Source organism: Phodopus roborovskii, unplaced genomic scaffold (assembly GCF_943737965.1).
Source record: "Phodopus roborovskii unplaced genomic scaffold, PHOROB, whole genome shotgun sequence".
Lineage (NCBI taxonomy): Eukaryota > Metazoa > Chordata > Mammalia > Rodentia > Cricetidae > Phodopus > Phodopus roborovskii.
The window spans coordinates 33739764-33764881 of record NW_026126540.1 but is presented as its reverse complement, the minus strand read 5'-3'; the positions used below and the strand labels follow the sequence as shown (position 1 = coordinate 33764881).

At 44.2% G+C, this 25118-nt stretch overlaps 1 protein-coding gene across 1 annotated transcript; it reads right to left on the bottom strand.

The window, feature by feature from the left end:
• Window positions 1–705: 705 nt before the first annotated feature.
• Window positions 706–24737, bottom strand: Ampd1 (adenosine monophosphate deaminase 1). The gene is made up of 15 exons (XM_051199102.1): window positions 24676–24737; window positions 19817–19997; window positions 17899–18064; window positions 13858–14023; window positions 12064–12283; window positions 10747–10876; window positions 8175–8369; window positions 7775–7906; window positions 7127–7290; window positions 4694–4820; window positions 4348–4511; window positions 3558–3678; window positions 1514–1687; window positions 1223–1333; window positions 706–908 (listed from the first exon to the last, which is right to left on the bottom strand). The coding sequence occupies exons 1-15, from the start codon at window positions 24695–24697 to the stop codon at window positions 750–752; spliced, it is 2232 nt and encodes a 743-aa protein (XP_051055059.1). The 5' UTR covers window positions 24698–24737; the 3' UTR covers window positions 706–749.
• Window positions 24738–25118: the final 381 nt, after the last annotated feature.

Below are 25118 nucleotides of genomic sequence, written 5' to 3'. Positions count from 1 at the left end.
TCTCTCTCTCTCTCTCTCTCTCTGTGTGTGTGTGTGTGTGTGTGTGTCTTTCTCTGTAGTCAGAGTCTCACTATGTGGTTTTGGCTCTCCTGAAAGCCAGGTTTGTTTGAACTCAGAGAGATCTGCTTGTCTGTACCTCCTGAGTGCTGGGACTAAAGGTCTGAGACACTCTACCTAGCAGGCATATTTCTAACAAGTCCCATAGGGCTCCTGCTTCAGCAAGCTAAGAATCCCCTGCTAGGGTAAATCTTCCCTCAGTGCTACTCACAAATACCGATATTTCTTAAACTTTCATATAACCGGTCTGACCTTGCCTTAGAAAGCCTCTGTTGACTTACTTAAGCTTTGTCAAAAACACCTTTAAATGGATCCAGGCACCTTAACTGTGTTGTTTCCATAGTCCCAAAGCCCATCTTCTCTCACCATTGAGTCCTTGGCTACTCTGATATCTGTCCTACCTGGAAGCCATGTAGGCACTGGAGTCACACAAACTTATGTCCCCACTGCCGCCCCTCATGAAGATTATCTTGAGACCATTATCTACCTAATTTACATTTGCTCAGTATCCCCTAAAATGGAAATTATATATACTGTACAAAGGTGTAAAAGGAACTGGGTGAATGAAATATCAGTGAAGCACTTAATACAAAGCTTGAGTTATTTTAAGAGAAGGGTCTCAATAATTAGTACATAGGATTCAAACTCTCAATGAAAATCCCACTCCGTGTTATTCAGTTTATTTCCTTCACTTATTCTGTAGGTTTGAGACCCTCAGTAATTAAGTTGAGTTCATAACACCAAGTTTCATAACGATAGGCCATGCGAATTTGAGCCACATTTGTCCTCCGGATATCATTTCCAACAGGGCCTTCCTCAAGGTAATTTTTGCCCAGAAACTTTGTTTTCTCCTGTAAGACAACAAGAGGAGAATGCTCAATGTCTCTTTTCATACTGGGATAGACAAGGATTTCACCCTCCACCATAATCTTCATGCTACTCATAAACAAAAGGAAAAACAGTGACCCGCTCATTTAGTGCCTTGTGTGCATGTTTCCTGAGAAATCAAATGTATGTTATTTCCTGAGAGACATGGCCAGAGAATAGAACTCAGTGGGGGAGTCGTAGGGATTCACAACAGAGCCTCACAGGCTGGTGCCCTACCACTGAACTATATCCCCAGTCCCAGACAGTGCTAGACCCAATCAACCATGGTCAAGTCTACCTCGTGAGAAATTCCACACTGCAGAACACTGTTCCTTGCCACTTCACACATGTCACAGGTGCTCAGCTTGAAGACTTGGGCGGCAATGGCATATTCTTCCATCAGGGGCTCCTGTAGTTATTTATGTACACAAGGAGAGGTAGTTATTTATGTACATAAGGAGAGGTAAGAGAAACAATGCACATCCTACATAAAGAGAATGGAGAAGTGCCTTGATTTGACTCTCAGTTTCTGGGTGGGGAATGATAGCTCAGCAAAACACACTTGTATTGCTCAATCCTCTGTGTGTACCTTGGTGAAGTGGAATTGCATCGGGTCATCAGTGGACAGTGAGATCATCAGGCCTTTCTGGAGGAAATCCAAGAAAGGATTTTTTGCATATTCAAGAAACAGGCTGTTGTTACTTAATGGTGACATGGCGATGGGAATCTGGGCTAAGAAAAACAAGTACTGTAACACAGGACTCTGAAAAGAAAGTAAAAGTAACAATGAGGATAGTGAAAAGGGCTAGACACTAGAAACTTTAAAAACCCCATGGTCTCTAGGCTATGGTGACACACGCCTTTGATCCCAGCACTCGGATCTCTGTGAGTTCGAGGCCAGCTTGGACTACAAAGTTAGTTCCAGGACAGGCTCCAAAGCTACACAGAGAAACCCTGTCTCAAAAATAAATAAATAGATAAAAATCCCATGGTCAGTCTTATGTTTTAGCTTTCAACAAAGGTATCTTAAAATATTCTAGAAAGTGATTATAGTTTTCCTTTTCTTTCTTTTTTCTTTTTTAATATACATTGGTGTTTTGCCTGCATGTGTATCTGTGTGAAGGTGTCAGATCCCCTGGAACTGGGGTTTCAGACAGTTGTGAGCTGCCATGAGGATGCCAGAAACTGAACATGGGTTCTTAACCAGGCTGATTATAGTTTTTCAATGTAAATAATTAAAATTAAATGTTCTGATATTGCTTTCAGAAGTGTTGGGCAAAATTGGTTCTTTAAACTTGAGTAGTAAGTTATCAAAGTTAGAAGGTCTGATCTAGGCAATTACAAGTCCAAAGAGTTTCCCCGAAACCTGCTTTTTTTTTTTTTTCTTTTTTGGCTACATGAAAGTTATGACTCTCACAAGAGACATTTTAAAGCAAGCTACAACAAGAAACCTGTCCAAAAAAAAAAAAAAAAAAAAAAAGTAGCTGCAGGGAAGCCAAACCACCTCTGATGTTAACCTGTCAGAATTCTAAGATGAAAGTTGGGAGATGTTTGTTCATTCATCTCTGAGGGTAGCTAGCAAAGAGAAACCCTTTGCAACTCTCACTACCTAGGAAAACCCCAGAATATTTCATGCTCAGTGACCCTCATTTAATAATAAGGGTACTACTAAAGACTCAGAGTAACAAAGTCAAAGCTATTCATTTTTTCAACTTTGCAAAGCTGGATAATAACCCTAACCAGAACCCTAACCCTAACCCTAACCTTAACAACAATGGCTGATAGGGCAACAGTGGTTTCCATAGTCCTAGATCATGAAAATGTCCTGCTCTGTTTGTGTCATGGGCTGGTTCTCTAAGGAGTCATGGTCTTTCCCACTAGTATAGCCTAGTCCTTATTCCAAGTTCCCCATCCTCCTGGGGCTTGAGATCTACCCTATCCTTCCTCTCTTCTGATACCTTGAACTTTTCAGTCCTAAGGGGAAAGTGCAAAGCATTCAGGTTATCAGATGCCAGCTGTTAGATAGGGAAGATGGATGGAGTGCCTCCTGTTATCCTTGATTCACTGATGAGCTCAAAATAGAGCTTATATTGGAAATGGACCATAATGATTTGTTACAGCTCTAATATAGAATTACTATTAGTATTATAAAATACTCCAGCAGGGTATGGTGGCGCACACCTTTAATCCCAGTACTCGGGAGCCAGAGGCAAGAGGATCTCTGTGAGTTCAAGACCAACCTGGTCTACAAGAGCTAGTTCCAGGTTAGCCTCCAAAGCCACGGAGAAACTCTGTCTCGGGGGAAAAAAAAGAAAGAAAGAACGAAAGAAAGAAAGAAAGAAAGAAAGAAAGAAAGAAAGAAAGAAAGAAAGAAAAAGGAAGGAAGGAAGAAAGAAAGAAAGAAAGAAAGAAAAAGGAAGGAAGGAAGAAAGAAAGAAAGAAAGAAAGAAAGAGGAGGAGATACTCTAAGCCAGATGTGGTGGTATTTACCTGTTATCCCAAGTCCCAGCAATCAGAAGTAGAGGCAGGGAGGAAGGAGAATCAGGAATTCAAATTCATCTTTAGCTACATAGAGAATTCAAGTCTAGCATGAGCCCTGTCTCAAAATTAAATTTAAAAAGCTTCAAACTCACCTTCTTTAAATTCAGGCCGTGAGAAATATTGTCTGCTATCATAAAGGCTGTCATGAGGTGGGTGAGAGCTCCCGCCTCCCCACAGTGGGGGCGGAACAGAAATGTATTCATGCCTCGTTCCCTGTGGAAAGGAAAGTGCTGTGGGAACCCCAAGTTCTGGGCAGAGAGATTTACAAGAAAATCCATTGGCAGAGTTAACACTTGGGAAGGGAACAGCCGCCAAACAGATCCAGCAAAACAGCTGCAAGTCCTCATTGTAATTCTTACTGAATACAAACATTATTTTTAAAGAGGCAACAGAGGATGTGGAGGGACAAAGAAGCAATGGAGAATGGAGTACCCCATGCAGGGACATCTTCAGTTTCAATGTGTGCCTCCCCGGGTTCCAGGCACATACATAGTGCGCAGACATACATCAGGCAAAAAGCTTATACACATAAAATTAAAGTAGATAAATACTCAAAAGGAATAATACTAATAGCAAAAGTAAGAAGCAGTGGTGTGCATCTTTGATCCTAAGACTCCTAACGTGAGAAGGAGGCTGAGGCCAGAACTGCCAGGAAACTCAAGTCTAGCATGTAATATGGCAGAAACAAGAGAGGCTTTGCCTCAGGAACCTGGAAGAAGGGAACCAACATCTGAAAGTTGTCCTCTGACCTCCCCAGTTGCTCTGCACCAATACACACACACACACACACACACACACACACACACACACACACACTAATAAATACACTCACAAGCAGATGTATGAAAAGACATTTCTTCACCCCTTTTCTCCTGCACTTACTTTCTCAGGCTGTTGAGCACTGTGATGTTTGCATACATGTAGTAGGCATAGTAAGTATAAGATGGGTTGTTTTCTGTTGTCCACTCCTCAGGCTTGGGACTCTTGGAGGAAAACATGTGACCACTGTGTTTGGACTCATCATCCACACTGTCAAAGCCAGTGATCTGTCAGAAAAGTGAGTCATGCCACGAGTTCTGTCGGAGGGCAGAGGCTCTGCCCGCAGAAAAACTCCTCAGACAGCTCCAAAAGGGAGTTCAATATACAGATAAGCAGGGCGAATCGGCAAGGGCCAGCAAGGACAACTGGCTTATGCCAGAAGTATAAGAGGCTGAAGGGTCATACTTACATGCTTGAGAAAGACACTGAGGTCTGGGTGAGCTTGGGGGTTGACGGTAGCCTCAAACACTGGAAGGAAAATATTCTCCAGCATCTTTCCAAAGTGTGGCAGGAAATTCTTGGATCGAAACACATCACTAAGGGCAAGAGGGAAAGGAATTTAGGAGGACAGGAAGCACAGTAAGATGCACTTACTGGGAGTCAGAGAACCAAATGTCATGTGTCAGAAAGGGCCTGGTGTGTTCAACCTACACCCACTCCCACACATACTCCTTACATATACATGAAGAGTTTGGGTTGGAGCCGGGCGGTGGTGATGCGCACCTTTGTTCTGCTCTGGGGAGGAGAGGCAATTGGATCTCTGTGAGTTCTAGACCAGCCTGGTTTATATAGCTAGTTCCAGGATGGCCAGAGCTACACAGAGAAACCCTGTCTCAACCCCTGCTCCCCCCCAAAAGAGTTTGGGTTAGACTGGGCACTGGACCACATACCCCAGCTCTTCTATAAACTCCCTGTGGCAAGAAAACTCAACCTCTACAACCGAGTCCAGCTATGAGGAATAGTAATTGTGCCACAGAGAGCTCAGCGATCAAACACATTTGTGGTCAGAAGACAGTAAACAGGAAAATGCTATCAAGTGTTCCTCTCTGGGGATGGAAAGATGGCTCAGAGTTATAGCACTGGCTGCTCTTCTAGAGGTCCTGAGTTCAATTCCCAAGGTGGCTCACAACCATCTACACTAAGATCTGGCACACTCTTATGGCCTGCAGGCATACATGCAGACAGAACACTATACTATATACATAATAAAAATGATAGTACATGTCAACACTCTGGGAGACTCTCACACACACCCTTAATATGTGGTAACAATAGATTATACCACTTTTCTTATTTGTTTTTAAAGATAGGGATTCTCTGTGTAGCCCTTGCCATCTTGGAACTCAGTCTGTAGACCAGGATAGCCTCAAACTCAGAGATTTGCCTACCTCTACTAGGATTAAAGGCTTATGCCACCACTGCCCAACACCAGAAACTTTTCTAAATAGCCAAAAATATTAGCTACATTAACCTTCATAACAATTTAATACATTAGGTCCCATTTTTTAGGTATTTTGAAAGACCTGAACTCATGATCTGAGCTTCATAGCTGTGGAGCAAACACTTTTAGCATCTGAGCCATCTCTCCTGGCCCAATAAAGGAAACCATGCATTGCCACAGGGCGCATAAGTAGGTTGACAGAGACTATGTATGTAAGCATGTAAGTTAGATAAAAGAGCATTGATATTGTGCATAGGAGAGAAGCCATCCCTGCAGGCAGGGAGTGACTGCACATACCATGGAAGGGAGTAGACTTCCTTAGCAGCACTAATGACAAATACTATGATTACAGGGAACTTGGGCTGTTATGAGTGAATCAGCCAGTGGCGGTAAAGGTTTGGATACAAGACAACTATGGTTGGATTCTGACATGGTGGCACAATCCTGAGTTCCTAGCATTCAGGAGACAAACAGGTGGTTTGTGTGTCATCATCCAACGCTGCAGCAAAGAACAACTGTCTAACAGACAACACCGATGCCATGTACACGGGTCTTACTCTAACGGACATGGCCAATGTGCGATACACACAGGTCTTACTCTAATACACATGACCAATGTGCGATACACACGGGTCTTACTCTAACACACATGACCAATGTGCGATACACACGGGTCTTACTCTAATACACATGACCAATGTGCGATACACACGGGTCTTACTCTAACACACATGACCAATGTGCCATACACACGGGTCTTACTCTAACACACATGACCAATGTGCGATACACACGGGTCTTACTCTAACGGACATGGCCAATGTGCGATACACACGGGTCTTACTCTAACACACATGACCAATGTGTGATGTACACGGTTCTTACTCTAACGGACATGACCAATGTGTGATGTATACGGTTCTTACTCTAACACACATGGCCAATGTGCGATACACACGGGTCTTACTCTAACACACATGACCAATGTGCGATACACACGGGTCTTACTCTAACAGCAAGACAGATGTATATACGTGGTTCTTACTCTATCTTAGCTCTTCCTTAGCTCCTGGGGAAAATACTTACTAGATCCTTACTTTTAGTTTGAAAATCAAACTAAGTTGGGTGTGGTGGTACATACCTACCTATAATTCATGCACTCAGGCAGCAGAAGCAGGAGGATTTCAAGTTTGAGGTCAGCCAGGGCTACATAGCAAGGCCTTATGGGGGGGGAGAGGGAGAGGAAGGGAGGAGGGATTTTGGAGCCAGTCCCCAGTGTAGTCTCTTCGGAAAAGCTGACATTTATTTAAACGATCTATAGCTTTCTGATTCAGGTTGAGAGGAGACAGGTGGTAAGACAGGCTTGAGAGCCTGGCCCCATGGGGAGGGGCAAATACATACTAGATCCTAGGGACCTGGATCATCCATGTCATGTTGGGGCAATAGATGCGGTTGCAGACAAACCAAGAGGAGAGTTTGCTCCACTCATCAGGACTGCGGCCGTAGATGGACAGGCGGGGCTCCGCATGCTGGTACTTGGCATCCACCAGGTCTGCACCCACCTCCTGTCAAACCAACAGAAGGGTTGGAGGCCAGGAATTCTCACAAGTTCTCCCAGAGGTCTAGACCAGAGGGATGAAGGGAGAGGAAAAGTGAAAGGGAGTGAGGACAGGAGCATCAAAGATCTAAGGGGGCAGAAGAGACTTTAGTGAGGACAAAGACTCAGGTGACGGAGACCAGGGGGAAGGATCAGGCTAAGGATGATGAGACAGCCGTGGGGCCCACCTCCCTAGGACACAGGCCTCAGCCCCACATGCTACACTTGCTTCTTAAAGCACAACATCACAAGGGTTACTCCTAGTTCTGCCCAAACATGGAAGGCCAGGTCCTTAACCCCTGAATCACACCTTAACTTCTCTACCCTAAAAACAGAGGCATTTCCCCAGAGGTACCTCCCTCCCCTCCCCCTTCCCTTTCTGCCTTCCTTCTTTCCTGCCTTCCCTTCTCTCCTCTTCTATTCAGAACCATACTAAGTATTTTTTTACTCACCTTGATGATAGTGGCAAAATATTCCCCTTTAATGTAATTGTCTGTTTTTAGGTAGAGGTCCCGAAGCTCACTAGCACCCACAGGATTGTATTTGTCATTGAATTTATCAAAACGTTGGAATGTCTGGCGTCCCTGAATCGGGAAATAAGAGCAGAGGTTTTGATTACCAGAGCTTCCTGGATACAGAGCCCTGGGAATGAACAACTGGGACAAGGGGCTGATCTCAGGGGAAGAGGATGGGCAAGAGTGAAGTTCAGTGAGTGATAGTGGGTGAACCTCAAAACTCATCAGGGGTGCTTTCAGCCATCACAGGTCAGGTAGCCAAGGTAGTTAAGAGGGCTGTGCTAAGGGAGGGATGGACTGGGACATTTGGGGTTCTGTGTAAAACTTCCCAACCTACAGCATGAACATCCAGAGAGTCAACCGTCAGGTCATACGGGTGCATATTTAATTTAGCAAAAAGTTCCTTTAGGGTCAGATCCTTCTCTTTAGTGCTGTAGACCACTCGATCAGCGTCAGTATGGTACGATTTCTTAATAAAGCGCAGCAGGTGCTTCTGGTTCATGCAGGCAGCGGCATGGATGTGAGTATCCACCTATGTGCACATTCAGAGGAAGGAAAACCAGCAATCAGCTTTGTTTATGCAGCTGGTAGTGGCCCCAGACCTGCAGATTGCACTGAGGAGGGAGGAAGGAACGGATGGTGATGTGAACCTAAAGCTGAGAGAGGTGGCCCAGTAGTAAAGACCTGTTTGCATCCTCTCTGTGCCTGTGAAGAATGTGAGTGGTTCAGCGTGGGGGGGGGGGGCACGGATGATGCTTGGCCCTCCCAAACATCAGCACACCAGTATGCTCCCTGTATCAGAGACGAAATACTTACTGCTCGTTCTCTACTGCACAAATACAAGTAGAAGCAGTGTCACTATCATAGCTTTTGCACCCAAGGAAGTTAAGATTTACATTATGAAGCTCGTTGCTTACACTGGCACATGCCTGTAATCTCAGCTACATCCCAGCCCTGGGGAGGAGGAGGCAGGAGAATCAGGAGTTTAAAGTCATCTTCAACTATATATCAAGTGTGAGACCTTGCTTCAAGAAACAAAAACAAGAAGGAAGTAGGAAGATGGCTCACTGGGTAAAAAAAGTATTTGCCACAAAGCTTGATGACCACAAAGAGCTGACCCCCGAAAACTGCCTTGATTCAATGATGGTGAGGTAAAAACAAGATTCGTAAGTACAATATTATTTGTCAGTTTGAGGCAATTTCACGCACCCCAGTGACAGGGGAGGTCCTTCTGTGTGCTGTGAATTTATGTTTCTCTTATTGGTTTAATAAAACGCTGATTGGCCAATAGCCAGGCAGAAAGGTGGGGCTACCAGACTAGGAGAATTCTGTGAAAAGGAGGACAGAGTGAGGAGCCTCTAGGGAGATGCCATGTAGCTGCCGGGAAGATAGAACACTGGGCATTCTCTGGTAAGATAAGGCCATGTGGAAATGCATAGATGTATAGTTGTGGGTTAATAATTAAGAGAGAGATAGCCAGTAAGAAGCATAAGCCATTGATCGAACAGTTTATAATTAATATAAGCTTCTGTGTGTTTATTTGGGGCTAAACAGCTGTAGAACCAGATGAGACAGAAACTCAGTCTACAGCTCCAGCTGGCCTGGACTTAATATGTAGCTGAAGATGACTTCAAACCCTAGATCCTCCTGCCTTTACCTCTCAGGCTGGGATTTCAGGCATGTAGTACATTTATTTATTTATTTTGAGACAGACTTTCACTCTGTAAATCAGGCTGGTCTTGAACTCACAGAGATCCATTGCCTCTGCCTCCCCAGTACAGGGATTAAAGATGGGCCACCACACTTAGCTTATCATACCCATTTTATAAAATGAATATTAGTCAGACATGGTGCATGCTGTACTCCCAGCACTCAGGAGGCAGAGGCAGGAGGATCACTGTAAGTTGGAGGGCATCTTGGTGTGTATAATGGTTCCAGGCCAGCCAGGGCTACACAGTGACCATGTCACAAAAATCAATAGGGATAGCTCAGCAGTAAAGAGTGCTTATTCCTTTTGCAGAGGTCCCAAGTTCAGTTCCCAGCACACTGTAGTTCACAGCTGCCTGTAACTCTAGTTCCAGGACATCCAATACCATCTTCTGGCTTCTGAGGGTACCTGTACTCATTGTGCACATCTCTTCCCTTTCTCTTGCCTCACACTCCTCACACTCGCACACAACTTCAAAAAATAATTAAAGAATCATTATTTTTTTAAAAAAATATTAATACATTTATTTTTGATAAACTATCTGCTCAAAATTTGATGGCAGCTAAGCTAAGACTTGTGACTAAAACTTGGCTTAGATATTTCCACCTCTGCTTCCTTGAGATCATTTGCAAGGTCAGACAGAACATACACTGGAAGTGCTCCTGACTGACTGGGTTTTGCAGTCAGTAAATGCAGCATCTGAAATCTTTATGTCATGGTGTGGAGCAAACCTATTCCTCAACTTTACAAATCAAAACAAAAACAATTTAATTCTTCACCCCAAGTTCCATAGTTCGGATGCAGAAGACAAAGTGAAGGAAGCTCTCCCAAGGGTGAAGTAGTGACTTTTGAAACTTTTGGCTTTTATTCTTGTTGGTGACAGCTATAATTTATTTTTGCAGCACTGGGCCCCAAACCCAGGGCCTTGCACACCTCACGTTGGTCATTGTTTCTGTCACTGGGCTGCTTCTTCTTAATTATAATTTTCCCGTGTCAAGTATCAGGTTTTTTCCCTCTTGGGCAAGCAACAGAATAGCACTTCAAATCTTCTAGATCTAATCTACCTGCCTTCATTAAAATCCATGCAACCTGCAGAAGTGGTATGTTCGTCAGTCAGCAAACAGCTTCTTGCCCTTAAGAACTCAGAGATCCTGCAGGTGGAGTGCACATCCCTGAGGAGCTCTGAGCTGGGTGCACTCACCTTCCTGCAGTTATAAAAGTCCCGGTGGGGGTTGTTCTTCAACTCCTTCAGCTCATCCATCTCGTTCAGCATCTGATGGACCTGGAACTTGGAGGAGAGGAACTTCAGACGCCGGTGAGCATAAGTCTTACTGGAAAAAGTAAATGCACAGGATTCGTAAATCTTTCCAGACAGGTAAGGAAAATGACAATTTCAAAGCCACCATGACTCTCCTCACCCACAGGAGGAAATTGTTGTGGGAAGAAATACTGTTTGTTCCTCTACAACTAGCCCAGTATAGAGTACCCAGCTTCTCAGCAAAGTTGGACACAATACTGAGGGAGGACTTGGGAAGGCAATAAAAAATCTGTGGGGACCCTGTAGGTCAAAGGTTAGATCCCGGCTGTGGAGTCAGTAGACCTGGGCACCATCCTGGTTAAGCACTGTGTGACACAGACTTAGTTACTCCACCCCTTCAACTTACATATGCTTCAGTTTGTTAAACTGTAATTAAAGTATCTCAGAGTAGGGTGGGGAGGGAGATGGCTCAGCGGTTAAGACCTGAGTTGGGTTCCTAGGACCCACCTCTGGGATCTCACAACTCTGCCTGTTAGTCTGTTGCCATCAGGCCAGGGAATCTAATGCCTCTGGCTGCCATGGGACCTGCACTCACATGCACATACCCACACATAGACACTTACATATGTATGCAATTAAAAAGATAAAACAAGCTGGACAGTGGCGGTGCACACCATTGACCTCTAGTAACCAGGAGGCAGAGGCAGGTGGATCTCTGTGAAGGGCAGCTTGCAAGTCTACAAAGTGAGTTCCAGGACAGTCAGGACTACATAGAGAAACCCTGTCTCAAAACACAAAACAATAATAATAGTAATAAAATAAATTCTAAAAGAAAAAAAAAGATTATATCATAGTAGGGCTGTAGCTCAGTTCATAGAGTGCCTTCCTAGCATGTAAAGTCCGGTGTTTGATCCACGGCACTGCATAAACAGAGCATGATGGTGCAAGCCTGTAATCCCAGCACTTGGGAGGCGAAGGCAGAATGACAGAAGTTCAAGGTCATCAGGACTACATAGCAAGTTTGATATTAGCCTGGGCTACTTGAGACACTTCAAATAAATAAACAGATGGCAGATGAAACAGATAGATAGATAGGTAGATAGGTAGATAGATGACAGACAGATGCATTACATAAGGCATCCCTTATGTAATGCAATAAAAGAGTTTTCTGTAGTGTTTTAAGATAGTGAGCGTGCGATGGTATTCTTGTGATCATCAGTAACACTGCTTGCTGATGTTTAGATCTCAGTTAATACTTACACAGGCCCTTGTGCAATTAGAGCAAGCAAAAAGTTCATGTCATCCAGGAAGTCATCCAGATTTGGGTAAGGGTAGGGCTTAGGCTCCTCTCTGCGGGCTGCTGCTTCATCAGGGAAGATGTAAATCACACCACCCTTCATCTCCAGGTGATAGCCCAGGTTTGCAGGAAGGTCCTCTGTACGAAAGGGATCTTCTCCCTTCTTCGGAGGAGGGGTAAAGACTTTTTCAATAAAACACAGAGTAATATATCAGCATACAGGACAAGTGGCCGTGTAAACATAACCCAAATAATAAACAGTGCACTATCTCATTCATTAGTTTGTCATCTCATACTTCAACTTTATTAACTTGCCCCCCCCCTTTTTTTTTAAGACAAGGTCTGGCTATGTAGCCCTGGCTGTCCTGTAACAGCCATCTTTCCAGGTCCTTTTAAATTATTTTTTAATATTTATTTATTTATCTTGTGTATGCAAATGTGCACATACCACAGTATACATATGCAGGTCAAAGTCTGTTTGGGGTTGGCATTATATTTTTTAACCCTAGCATTTGGGAAGTGAAGGCAAAATAATCGGGAGTTTAAGGCCATCCTTGGCTATATAACATATTTAAGGTCAGTATGGGCTACATGATCCCAAAGGAAAAAAAAAAAGGTATAGCTCTAAATGCCTAAATATAGGAATTGATTAAAACAATTGTGATACAATTATACAACAGAAATAGGCAAAATTGTTAAAACCTGATTATTACATTTTATAATTATATAAGACAGACCTGCTAAGGAAAGTCAGGACATTAGATTCCTTTTTAAATTTTATCTATTTTTACATTTATTTGTATTGTGGATATATGCATATGTGTTCATAGTGTGTGTGAGAACAAGTTTTGAGAATCCAGCTTTCTCTTCTGACCTTGTGGGTCTGGGGATCAAGCTCAGGTATTTAGGCTCAGCAAAAGGTCCCCTTTACCCACTAAGCCATTTCACCAGCCCTATAGATTTCAATAGAGGCCAGAAGCAGATAAGAAATGATGGGATGTGGGCTGCCCACTGCAAGCTTAGGTTGCCTTTAAACAGGTGGATTTAGAGTAAATAAACAAAGAGAAAGGCAATCCAGGGCTATCCCTAGCCTCCAAACAGAACAAACTCAGGGAGGTGCTGAGCTACAGAGACATCTAGAAAGGCTTCCAACTAAAGCTGAGGGAGATATGCAGGTCTGCAATGCCTGAACTTGGGAGGGTAAGCCAGGAGAATCAGTCAAGGACACCCTCAGCTACAGATCAAGGTTTGAGGCCTCCCTGGATAAACTTGAGATCCTGTCACAAACAAACACTCCCATCCATAACCAAGACTAAGGAGGATGGAGTAGAGGTCATCGATTTAGAAACAGGGTAGAGCACTGAAATGTCCTTTGAATGGAGATGGGAGAGATTGGCTGGCTCTGTAGGAGATGAAAGGCAGAGAAAGGTTTTCATCAGGAAAAATAACGTGCTTGAATCTGTGTTTAATATCCAGCGTAGAAGTGAGGATGATGCAAAAGACGGTGAGACTGAATTGTAGCCGAGTAATTAGGACACTTTCATACCCACTGAAACAAGAAACACACAGGCCTAAGCTGGGGTTGGAAGCCGCTAACGACAGAATAAGTAATTGACATGGGGGCCGCAGGTAGGGGCCAATGGCTACTATGATACCTTAAGACTGGGTCACTGATACTCTAAGAATGTTTGTTAGAATTCTTATTTAGTAGGTAAGCCAAACGCTGTATTTCTTACATCCATGAGAGAATAAGTCACCTGGATAGAAGCTCTCATTTGATACCAAGGCTTCGCCGTCAATATTCCTCAGGTACTTGGAGGGAGTCTTGGGGAACCTCTGGAATGACTTCTGCATGTATTTCTCCCTTATACACAACGCCCGATAGAGACCTTTACAAACCACCTCAAAGTCTTCAACTGTTACCTGCCAAGAAAGAGTCAGAGCTGAACCTGTGAGATCAGAGAAAGTGGCCAGGCTGATCTCTCTGCTCTCCTGTGTGTTGTGGGCCTCCTGCTGAGCCTCTCCTTCCTGGCTGTTTCTTCAGTTCTAAGAACTCTCTCCAGGACTGACTTCTGGAGTTTTTCTATCTCTTTTATCTCTCTACCATACCCCACCTGCATTTGTTTCTGAGGTTTTTGGTTCTAGGGCTCAAATTCAAGGCCAAATAGTCTATCACTGAGCCTCCAGGTACCCTGTTTTGGTTTTTGCTACACAGTGGTAATTATCTAAAATTTTAAAAACGTGATTAAAAGAACTGATTGCTTTTTATCACCGTTTTTGTTTTTTAGCTTATCACACAAAGTAGTGGGTTTCATCATGGCGTCTTCGTAAGTGTCAGCATACTTTGTTCTCATCCACTTCCTTTGCCTACAGCCCTTCTTCCTGCTGCTGCTCCCCTTTATCATCCAGTTAGTCTCCCCTCTGCTTTCCTGTTGCATGTCCTCTATTTCCCCCTCTTAATATCTCTTCTCCATTTCCAACTTCTGGTTTTGTCATACACACCATTCTAAATCTAGATTCTGCATATAAGAAAATGTGGTATATTTGTCTTTCTGAGTCTGGCTTATTTCACTTAACATAATGATTTCTAATTGCATCTATTCTGAAAATGTCATGATTTTACAGTGTGTGTGTGTGTGTGTGTGTGTGTGTGTGTGTGTTATAGGTACATGTGTTGCAGGTGTGTGTGTGTGGGGAGGGTCCATGGAGGATACAGGATGTCCCACTCCATCACTGTCTGCTTTATTCCCTTGAGAGAGGGACTGTCACTGAACCTGGAGCTAGGCTGGCAGTCAGTGAGACCCAAAGACTCTCCTATCTCTGCTACCCCAGCACTGGGGTTACAGGCAAGTGTGGCTGCATCCAGTTTTGTGCAGGGTGCTGGGGATTTGAACTCAGTTCTTCCCTTCTTTCACTCTAAGTGGTCTTTTTCACTGAGTCATCCCCAAAGCCCCATGATTTCATTTTTAAGAAGAACCCATCCTAACATTGCATATGCATTCTTCCTTTAATGTGACATTTGCACCTTCAAAGTGCAAACCTCTGATATTGGGTGTGATGGTACGAGCCTATACTCCCAGCAGTTAGGAGGCTGAGGCTGGAGGACCACTGTAATTCCAAAGCCAGCCTGATCTACACAGGCATGCCAGGACAGCCAGCACTATATATCAAGGTCTTGTCTCAAAACAAAACAAAACAATAAAATGTAAACTTATGAGCACAGTATCTCAAACTGTCAAAATATATTGACAAGGGGTCAGCAGTTGAGTCTCACTTTTTAGCTGAGGTTGGACCTCCACCTCTTTATCTTCTTACCTTAGAGACAAGGTCTCATGTAGCCAGGGAAGCCTCCAACTTACTATATAGCCAAGGATAGCCCCAAACTACTTATCCCCCTACCTCTACCACCCAAGTGCTGGGGGTTATAGGTCTGAGACAACATGCCTATCTTTAAAAAAATGTTTTGAGACAGTAGCCCTGGCTGGACTTTAACTCAGCATGTAGCTCAGGATGGCCTCAAATTCCTGTCTCATCTTTCTGAGTCCCCAAGCCCAGCTTCTTTTAGATAGTCTCAGAGAATTTTGTCTTTGTCTAAAAAGAGAGAGAACTTCTAGAATAAAACTTGGTTTGAGCAGTCAGAAATTCCCTGCCTCACCTCTAGTTTATTCTTTTTTTTTTTTTTTTTTTTTTTTTTTTTTTTTTTACTTTTTGAGACACTGCATAGCCTCAAACTCGCACAGATCTGCCTGTCTCCGCTTCTTGAGTGCTGGGATTAATGGAGTGCACCACCACCCGGCTAGTTTACTATTTTATCAGACCCCAAAGACCTCTCTGGAGACAACACAAGCATGCTCCCAAAGACTGGGGATAACAGATGACAGATCCTGAGCAGTAAGTCTATTTGAGAACTCCTCTGGAATCCTGCTGGGGGAGTGCAGCTGCTGTATACCCTTGACTGAGGAGGGGCACTCCTTTTTGGCAGGTCCTCTTACGCTGAGTGTACAATCTAAGGGAATGACAGAATGACACACATATAGAGCTGGTAAGCAAGGAGACACCCACACAGCCAGCCAGATTGGCAGATAAACCCTGGCAATCAGCTGGGTGGCAGAAGTCACAGACAGACAGCTCACTTCCAGTTAGTCTACTTTGAAAGAGAGATGCTAGCTTTAGCCTAAGAGCCTGGAGTGAGTGCTCATCTGGGGGTCAACTTCTACTGCTGTGTAGAACCATGATAGACCAGCAGCCCATCAGCTCCTCAGGCACAGGATCTCACTCACCCTATGTCCCCACACCAGAACTTTAGCATTCAAGGCCTTTAGCAATTGGCCTCAATAAAGGCCAATTAAATTGAGTCAGCAGGTTCCAAAGGGCCTGAGACTTTAGCCCTAAGACAACCCTCCTCATTTCTGTTTACACTTCGATGATGCCCCTGTTGGCTACAGAGCACAGCCACAAGGGAAATTGCTCAGCACCTTAGCCATATTCAGCAGATAAAGGAAGCAACAAGACCCTAGGTCCAGGCTTCAGACATGGGGTCACTGTTCCCTGATTTCTGGGCATCTTCTCCCCTTCTGTTCCTGTTCTCATGTCCACCAAGCACAGAGACACCAAGTTTGTCTCCTGTTTTTAAGCCCTTTGAAGTCTGGAGTTTTCCAAATTGTGTTTGTTTCAATCATGTGCCATTTCATTAAACATCTCACGACAGTTCTTTAATGTCTGCCCCTGCTGTTTGCCCGGCACCCTGGTTACCATACTGAAGGAAATAAACAAACAAGAATAGCTTGAATTTCAGCACCCTGAGCCTGATCATCTCAGGCCTTACCCTGCCTGGGTCAGTTATATGAGAAGGGGGCTCAATATTGATTCTATATTTGGAGCAGAGACTGAGGGCTTGATAGCAGTTTCACAAATATGATGCTGATACTGCAAGTCTGTGTGGCAGAGATTTATTAATTGACAAGCAGGGCAAATTGTTAGTAACATGAGTTCAGTATCCCTGTAACATACTAGAATCCATTCCAGGCAACACCTGCTGTGTAAGCAGCTAATGAACCCAGAGACTTTATCTGATCTAAAGACAATGGTCTCATTGGAATTTTCCTTTCTTTAAAAATTTTTATTATGTCTGAATGTTTTGCATGCATACATGTGTGTGCACCATAACTGTATCCGTGGAGATCTAAGGAAGGTATCAGATCCTCTGGAACTGGAGTTCCAGACAGTTGTGAGCCACCATGTGAGTGCTGGGAATTGAACCCAGGTCCTCTACCAGAGCAACAAGGGCTCTCAATTGCTGAGTCATTCCTCCAGTGCCCCTCCATTAGATTTCCCTTTCTGTTTGTTTTGGGCATGTGCCATGGTGTGCACATGGAAATAAAGGACAGTTGCAGGATTTGGTTCTCTCTGTCCATCATATGGGGCCTGCGGGTTGAACCCTGGTTTTCAGCCTTGGTGGCAAGCTCCTTGACCTCTCAGCTATCTCGCAGTGTCCCCATCCCTCATCCCCTCACCTCTGTCATACTTTATGGTGCAGTCGGCAAGGACAAACTGCTGTCCATCACTGTTCTCTCTGGTCCTTTTTCCCAGTCTGTTCACTGTAGCATGGGATACCTACAGTGTGAGATGTGAGGTGTGAGATGACAGAGCAACACAGAAACATGGCATTCAGCATTAGTATGGAAATACAGATGAAGCGTGGCAAAGGAGGGATGCTGTATCTGCCTTAACAGGAAGCAGGATGGCATGAAGCTACAAGAGTCTGGCTGTATGGACATCTGCATGGCAAGCCAACTCACCCCAGAGGCATAGTCTCCGGTGATCTGTACCCTCTGGAAGTCAGGCACACTCTCGTAGGTCGGGGATGAAGAAATAAGTTCTTCGATGTGGGACAGTTTGGTAGAAGTTGTTTCACTTTGGGGGATGGACAAATTAACAGTCTTCCGTCCTTGGAAACGCCTTTTTCTGGGTTTGAAATTAACAAATAAAAGGAATTAGCTTGGTCTTCCTCAGGATTTTCATTGTAATAGATGGATTTTCACTATGCCAGTTTATTTTGAGGTCAAAAAAGTAAAGATTAAAATATGAATTGGGTCGAAACAAGATATCAGCATGATGGCAGAAGAAAGCACCAAGCAAATATGATGGCTCATTTTAGAACAGGAGACCCAAGAGAACATACTAGAAGGCCTTCACTATAACACCCTTTTTTCCAAACAGTGTGGCAGGAATGGACTAGGCAATCCAGCTATTACAGGGAACACAGGTGATGGCAGCTGTGTCCTGTGTCATTTTATTCATGCCCCTGAAATTCTGAGTTCCCATCTTCCGAACTGTACGGTGTCACACTCCTTACAGCCACAGCTTAGAACCACAGGTCTGCTGTGGCTCACATCTGACATCCCTCGCACGTATGTGTGCTGATGGCTTGCTCACCAGTCTGTGGCACTGTTGGGGAGGAGGCACAACTGTTGAGAAGTGGTAGAGTAGGAAGGAGTGACAACCAGCGGGTGCATGCTCTTGAAGGGGATATGAGACCCAGAGCCTCTCTCCTCCCTCCTCATACCATAATGTGATCAGCTTTGCTCCGTCAGAAACTCCCTTCTCGATGTTCCCCTCACCACAGGCCCAAAGCCACAGGGTCAACTGACCATGGATGAAAACTCTGAAAGTCAGAGCCCAAAATGCCTTTTCCCCTTTAAGTTCATCTGTCTTGGGTATTTTGTCAAACAGCTCCCTACCTTACAGGGTTTCCATGAGATTTAATGTATGTAGAATGGCTTTCTCAGTATTAGAGTATGTGTGTGTGTGTGTGTGTGTGTGTGTGTATGCAGAGGTTGAGACAGGGTTTCTCTGTGCATCCCTGGCTGTCCTAGAACTTGCTCTGTAGGTCAGGCTGGCCTCAAACTCAGAGCTCTGCTTGCCTCTGCCTCCCTACTGCTAGGATTAAAGGCATGCACTACCATGCCTGGCTGATGCTGTTTTATATGGACTTTTTTTTTTTTTTTTTTTTTTTTTTTAGTTTTTAGTTTGAAGAAACAAAAGCCCTGGACAAGATCCTTCAGGGAACTCCAAAGAAGATGATTTGCTGTTCCTCCCTTAAATCAAGAGAAAGACAGCAGGAGGGGGCAGGCAGGATCAGGGAGGAAGGGCTGAAAGGTCTGTGTGGTTAAGAGCTCTAGGGAGTGCTAGAAATAAAGGGAAATAATTCTTTTGCATGAAAGGTCTCTGATAACTCCTGGGAAGAGTCGCATGGATGACAGGTGCAGTGTGGATGGGGATGAAGTGTCCCTCCAAGGCCAAGGCGCCCTCAGACTGGCTGGACTGGCTGGGGAGGGATTCACCCAGAGAACACCACTGTTGACTATGGGGCATGCCTGAAGATGAAGGCATTTGGGTTCCAGTTCACCTACTGGCTGTGTCTATGAGGTGAGTGTTTGCTGCAGCTGGAAGCCCACTTTGGAGGCTCCTGTCCTCTTCCTGGGATAAACAGAAAGGCTTTATTTAGCTCAAGGAGCTGTAGATGAGGGTGGGCCCCCACCATGCTTTCTTCTCCTTCTGTCCTTGGTGTCTAACCCTAACAAAGGCAGTGAGAAGGAGGGAAAACTTGGAAGCCCGGCAGACTCCTTCCTTTCTGTGTGTCCTGCATTCAGGCAGACCGTCACTCAGGACCTGCTATTCCTCCCAAGGTGCTGCACATTTGCCCTAACCACTTACCTCCTGCCATCCATGGACATGGACAGATTCTCCATGTGGAATATGTGTGCTTGCATCTCATGAAGGGAAATTGGGCAGATCTCGTCCACGTCAAAGGGGGAAATCTCATGTCGACCCCCCTCATCTTTGACTTCAGAGGCAAACACTTTTTCGGCAAAGCTACGCATTGCATCATCAATTTCTAGAAGAGGGTTTTCACATATTAGTCAACATTCTTGTCCCAAAGCTGCCCAGGAGTCTCTGAGTATCAGGCACAAGGGTTAAGATAAATTGTGTTGACTTCGCGGCTTCGCTGACCTCCAGCCAGAACTCAGGCTTGCTCCCACACTACTAGGGCCCTGTGTGTGGAGCACACCCCTGGGAGGCCCCAAGGATGCAGCTAGACTCTTACGGGACACACTCTCAGTGTCCTGGCAGAGCTAAGTTGGATTTCATAGTCATCACACAACAGTCCTTTCTGTTAGGTTGGCTGGGTCCTCATGGTGTTTTTAAAGACACTAGAAGGATTGCTGGTCTGGACCTTATCGCTGGGAAATCAGCAGATACAGGAAATGAATGTGGCTTCTAGGGCCCTTCTAAGGAAAGTTTCTCTCATACAAAGACCTCTGCTTTTTTGAAAACCCTGATAACTGTAATATGGTGTTATGTGGTGAAAGGGAGCTGCTAAAACTTGGGCCACATCAAGGTGGGGGCCCATTCCTTGTGGATGTGACCTTTGACAATGAGTGACTTAGAAAGCCAACCCACTGTTACACCTTAAGTTTTCCCATTCTATTCCCTCCCGTGTGTGTGTGTGTGTGTGTGTGTGTGTGTGTGTGTGTGAGAGAGAGAGAGAGAGAGAGAGAGAGAGAGAGAGAGAGCCTTGAGTGTCAGTTTCCTCCTTCTACCATGTGGAACCCAGCCCAAGTTTTCCCATTGTTAAAATGAAGAAACAAGAGTGACCTCTACTAGCCTGGCACAGACTGATTCCCAAACCTTCAGAATGTAAGGCCACTTTCATCATACAGGATAGTGATAGCCATCAAGTGTTAGTTTTTGGTTGAGTCCCACTGTCCTCTCCACGTGCCCAGCACTTCTAAGAGCCTCTTGGTATTTCCAGAAAAGAACTGGTCAGCAATAATGAGAACAGCAAACAGCAATCCACTAGAGCACACTGACTCAGAAACCTGCCTGTCGGCAGAGCAAACTACACAGAGAATGGCCCTGCGTTGCCAGTGTCTATGCAGGCCTCCAAAAGGTGATTATTTTCAATCTGATTTTGAGGTATAACTTCCCTGCGCTCCTTCACCGCCACCACTAGCCAGCCAGCCACCCTCCCCGTTTTCAGTTGCCTTGTGTGTTAAGTGGGGGCACTGATACCAACCCAACCTCACTTTCAAGGCTGTTATGACATAATGAGTGAGATAATGTGTGTGGAAACCCTTCAAGAAAAACAAAGCGTCAGATTAAACAGAATGAGGTCATTTGGCAGCACAGTTGGTTAGCTCTGGGCCATTAACGATGAGATGTAGCCATGGCCATATGTGATGCAGCACACATTAGCAACAATAGCAAGTGACTCGTGACCTCACCAATGCTGTCAGGTAGTTTTCAGATCCTGGCTACCAATGGCAGAGTTAACAGGGCAGACTATGTTGCTTGAACCTTGAGCATATTTTTGCATGGTTAAACACAAACACCTCCTGAAACCGAAAAGCATGTTTGGATGCTGTTAGCGGTTCTTTGGCAAGCACAGCAATCCACAGTGAAAAAAGTGGAACACTGAGTAGATATAAGTGATGGCTGAGAATGGCTCCCCAGCCCACCACCAGCTGATCCCTAGAAACAGCATCATTCCTCCCAGAGCATCACAGACACAAAGCTGAGTGGTGGGCAGAAGTTAGAGGCTTCACACACACATGAAGGACAAATGGAAACAGGCCAGTTGATTATGATGATGAGGACGAGGGTGACAAAGCCATGGCTTGTCATGCTGGGTCTGTGGCAGTGCTTCTGAAGACCTCAGGAGGAGGACAGTGTGGAATTGATGCCAGAAACAAAATCCCATCTGGCAACACCCTGGTTCTTCTAGAACAGCGTTTGTTATCTGGGACTGTTCGTGTTCGTTTGTCTCATATACACACATACATACATACATATATACATATACACACACACACACACACATATATATATATATATACATATATTACATATATTAGAGTATAGCTTTTACTAAGGTTGTATCTCCCTCAAGTAGCTTACATGATGACCCAAAATGATATGGTTGGTATTTGGTTCCACAGAATTAAACAGCTGTTTGCTCTCCATGCAAGCACAGCTGAAATTTGATCTCTAACACTAGAGCTCTGCCTTCCAACTCCTTCAGGGCACAGCGGTGACTGTGGGGAGGAAAAAATGAAACTAGTATTTTAAAAATAAGTAGGTAAAATGTGATGACAACCCAAATTCAGGAAGGAGAAATAATCTCAAGCTTATGTAGGTAATTACTGACTTCTCAGCATATTGTCTGAGCTCATGGAACATCTGAGGGGGTGGTGTCTGAGGGACAGGACATCTATATCAGGACAAATAGGAAATAGAAAGGTAAAGTGGCAAAATAGGGCACTGGGTTAAGGTGAGCCTTGGGCAAAGCACATGGTCACCAGGAGCCTATGGTTCATCATCATGAAAGGAGAATGTTAACAAGTCAACCTCAGAATGCTGCTCTGAAGACCATAGACAACATATTTAAAGTCTGCAGGGTGCTCTCCCTAACATTTGGGATTACTAATGCAGGAAGTGCACAGCTCGAAAAAAAGATCACCGTGCTTGCTTCTCCACCCGACCAATCCGGAAACCAAGGCTTATTTTCCAGCAGAGTTTATTCATGTATGGGAAAGGCCAGCTTGCAGGCTTCCCAGCTCCCACATCTCATCTTACAGAGGAACTTGGAGTCAGAACTACATCAGTCAGCAAAAGAGCAGCAGAACTTGAGAAGAGGGTGGAACACACAACTAAAGCTGGTTTTATCTAAAATCATGTTTTATCTGGCCCAAAAATTCACAACAATTTTTTTTCACTAGAGTTGAGGATCATCTAAATTAAGGTTTAGTAGACCCCTGTTGACCCATCTGTATGTTTTATTTCAGAGTAGCAAACAAGAAACTTGGGAGGTAGCCTTTATTTGCTTGTGTGTTTTGTTGTTGCATTTTAAGACAGGGTCTCCCTATGTACTCCAGGCTGGCCTTGAACTCTCCTCCACCTGCCTCAGCCTTCCTAGTGCTGCGATTACAGATGCTTACCATCATGTTTCCCTTGGGGGGGGGCGGGGGAGGGATACTAGTGAGTGTTTTGTTTTTAGTTTTTGTGATTTGGAAATCCATGAAGGTTGTTTGCTAGCTACGGTTATTAGTAATCATTACTGACTTTTGGTGGTTCCATTTATAAACCCTGCTTGAGAAATAGCACTTTTGTATAAGTTAAAGAATACCATCACTTCTTTTAAAGATACTTGCAAGTGACAGGAAAAACAGTCCAAGATACTCACATTTTCCTTGACCTGTGTGAAGTAAAACAAAACAAGACACAACAGATGAACAATGAGCACTCATTGTGCCGGTGAACTCAGGCTTTGGGAACCAGCATGTAGGCTGCCACAGGAAGGAAGGGCTGGTCCAAAGTACTGTTCTAGCTCCTCTTCTAGTCTCTTACTGTGTGCTGCCCGAGGACATCACGGGAATAAGGTCATTATACACTGCCGGGCCCCTTCCTTACTGGCATTCATCTTTAAGAACATATGAATAAAAAGAACTCCTTGGGAGGCTTGTGTGCTGAGGGTTGAGCCTGGGTTCTCGTGCATGCTATTGTCAAGCTCACATTGCACTACTGAGCCACATTCTTAGCCAATACAGGTATTTTTTGGTAGGGTGGAAATTTAAAAGAAGACAAAACAAAGGAATCTGGTGAAGAGGGCTAGGAACTCTCAAGCAATGCTGGGAGTAGGTAAACAAAACCAGCTTATTTGGTAAATCAGTTGGTAGCACCCATTGAGCCAATATTTCTGAGACCCAATTCCAATGGAGATACCCTTTATACACAGAGAAGGTTTTAGATGCATAGGGTCAAGAAGACATTTATGCATATAAAATATGGTAAAAATGAAGCAAGAGATTAAGAAAGCTGGAGTACCATGCTGCTATTTCAAATGGTTTTAGGAAGTGTTTAGAATAAATACATAATATGTCACATTATAACATTAAGCTAAAGCATTCTCCTGCCCAAAGGCTATACAATTACTGGTGGAACACAAATTCAACTGTGTTCTTAAAGGCATCTTTACTTTTGTATAGGACACAGACTAGAAGCTGAATGCCAAAATGTTGAGTGTATCTTTGAACCAGTGATGAGACTATATGACTTTTAAAGCTACTGTTTCCTAATTTTTTTTAAGTGAGTGCTTATTACTTTAACTTTTGGTGTAATTATTCTTTTTATTTCATGTGCTTGACTTTTTTATAGTGAAGCATACATACAATTGATTTCTTTAAGAAATCTTTCTGAGTTAATCACACGATGGGTTAAAGTTCCTGCCATGCTTATGATCTTTCTTCTGTACACTAGAAACAACCCTCCTTGGGTCTGTAAAATCATAGCTTTTGCTCAGAGTAGTCCAATAGATGGGTCAGCTTTCTAAAGGATTCAAAGACATAGTTTGAGAAAATAACCCTCCTCCCACAAGCAGAAAGAAAGCAAGCAAACTTGGAAATGCTTCACCTCTCCCTGACATGGACACCCAAAGCTACCACAGACCCTAAATGAAGAATTACTGAAGCTGAAGAAAAATCCCTGAGTTCTCCAAATATTGTCTGCACACCTACCTGTAAGTTTGAACAGAGGCATTGTGGCTGGGATCCTTGATTCTAGGAGAGCACAGCAGAGAAGAGAGCAGGACTGTGGGGGAGGCTGGCGGGACTTTGAAACACTGGGACACTCATTTTATTATTTTGTTTTGCCCCCTGTAATCTGACTCTTCCCTGCTAAAAGGAGAGATGAGCTTCAGACCTATTTATAGCTTTAGGCAATGACAGTGGCAAACAGGTGAAGCCTCCAGGCTTTATCTTAGGATTTTAGAAAAGGTAGCTGTAGAGGCCTGGAATCAGATTTCAACAGCACCATGCAACGTGCTGGCTCATCAAGGATGGCTTTCTTACAGAATGTGACCCAATGTCTATTTTTTACCCCACTTATATCAAGGTCTCCTGGGCTTCTGAAAAGAGGAATTCCTAACACCAGGAAAGCTTTCTGTGTTTAGTGAATGTCG

Coding starts and splice junctions, on each gene's coding strand:
- Ampd1 (XM_051199102.1), bottom strand. CDS start 24,697: ATGCCTCTGTTCAAACTTACAG. Junction 18,065..19,816: donor ATGTCCATGGATGGCAGGAG/GTAAGTGGTTAG, acceptor TTTCAAACCCAG/AAAAAGGCGTTTCCAAGGAC. Junction 1,688..3,557: donor ACGGCCTGAATTTAAAGAAG/GTGAGTTTGAAG, acceptor CTTTCTTTTCAG/AGTCCTGTGTTACAGTACTT.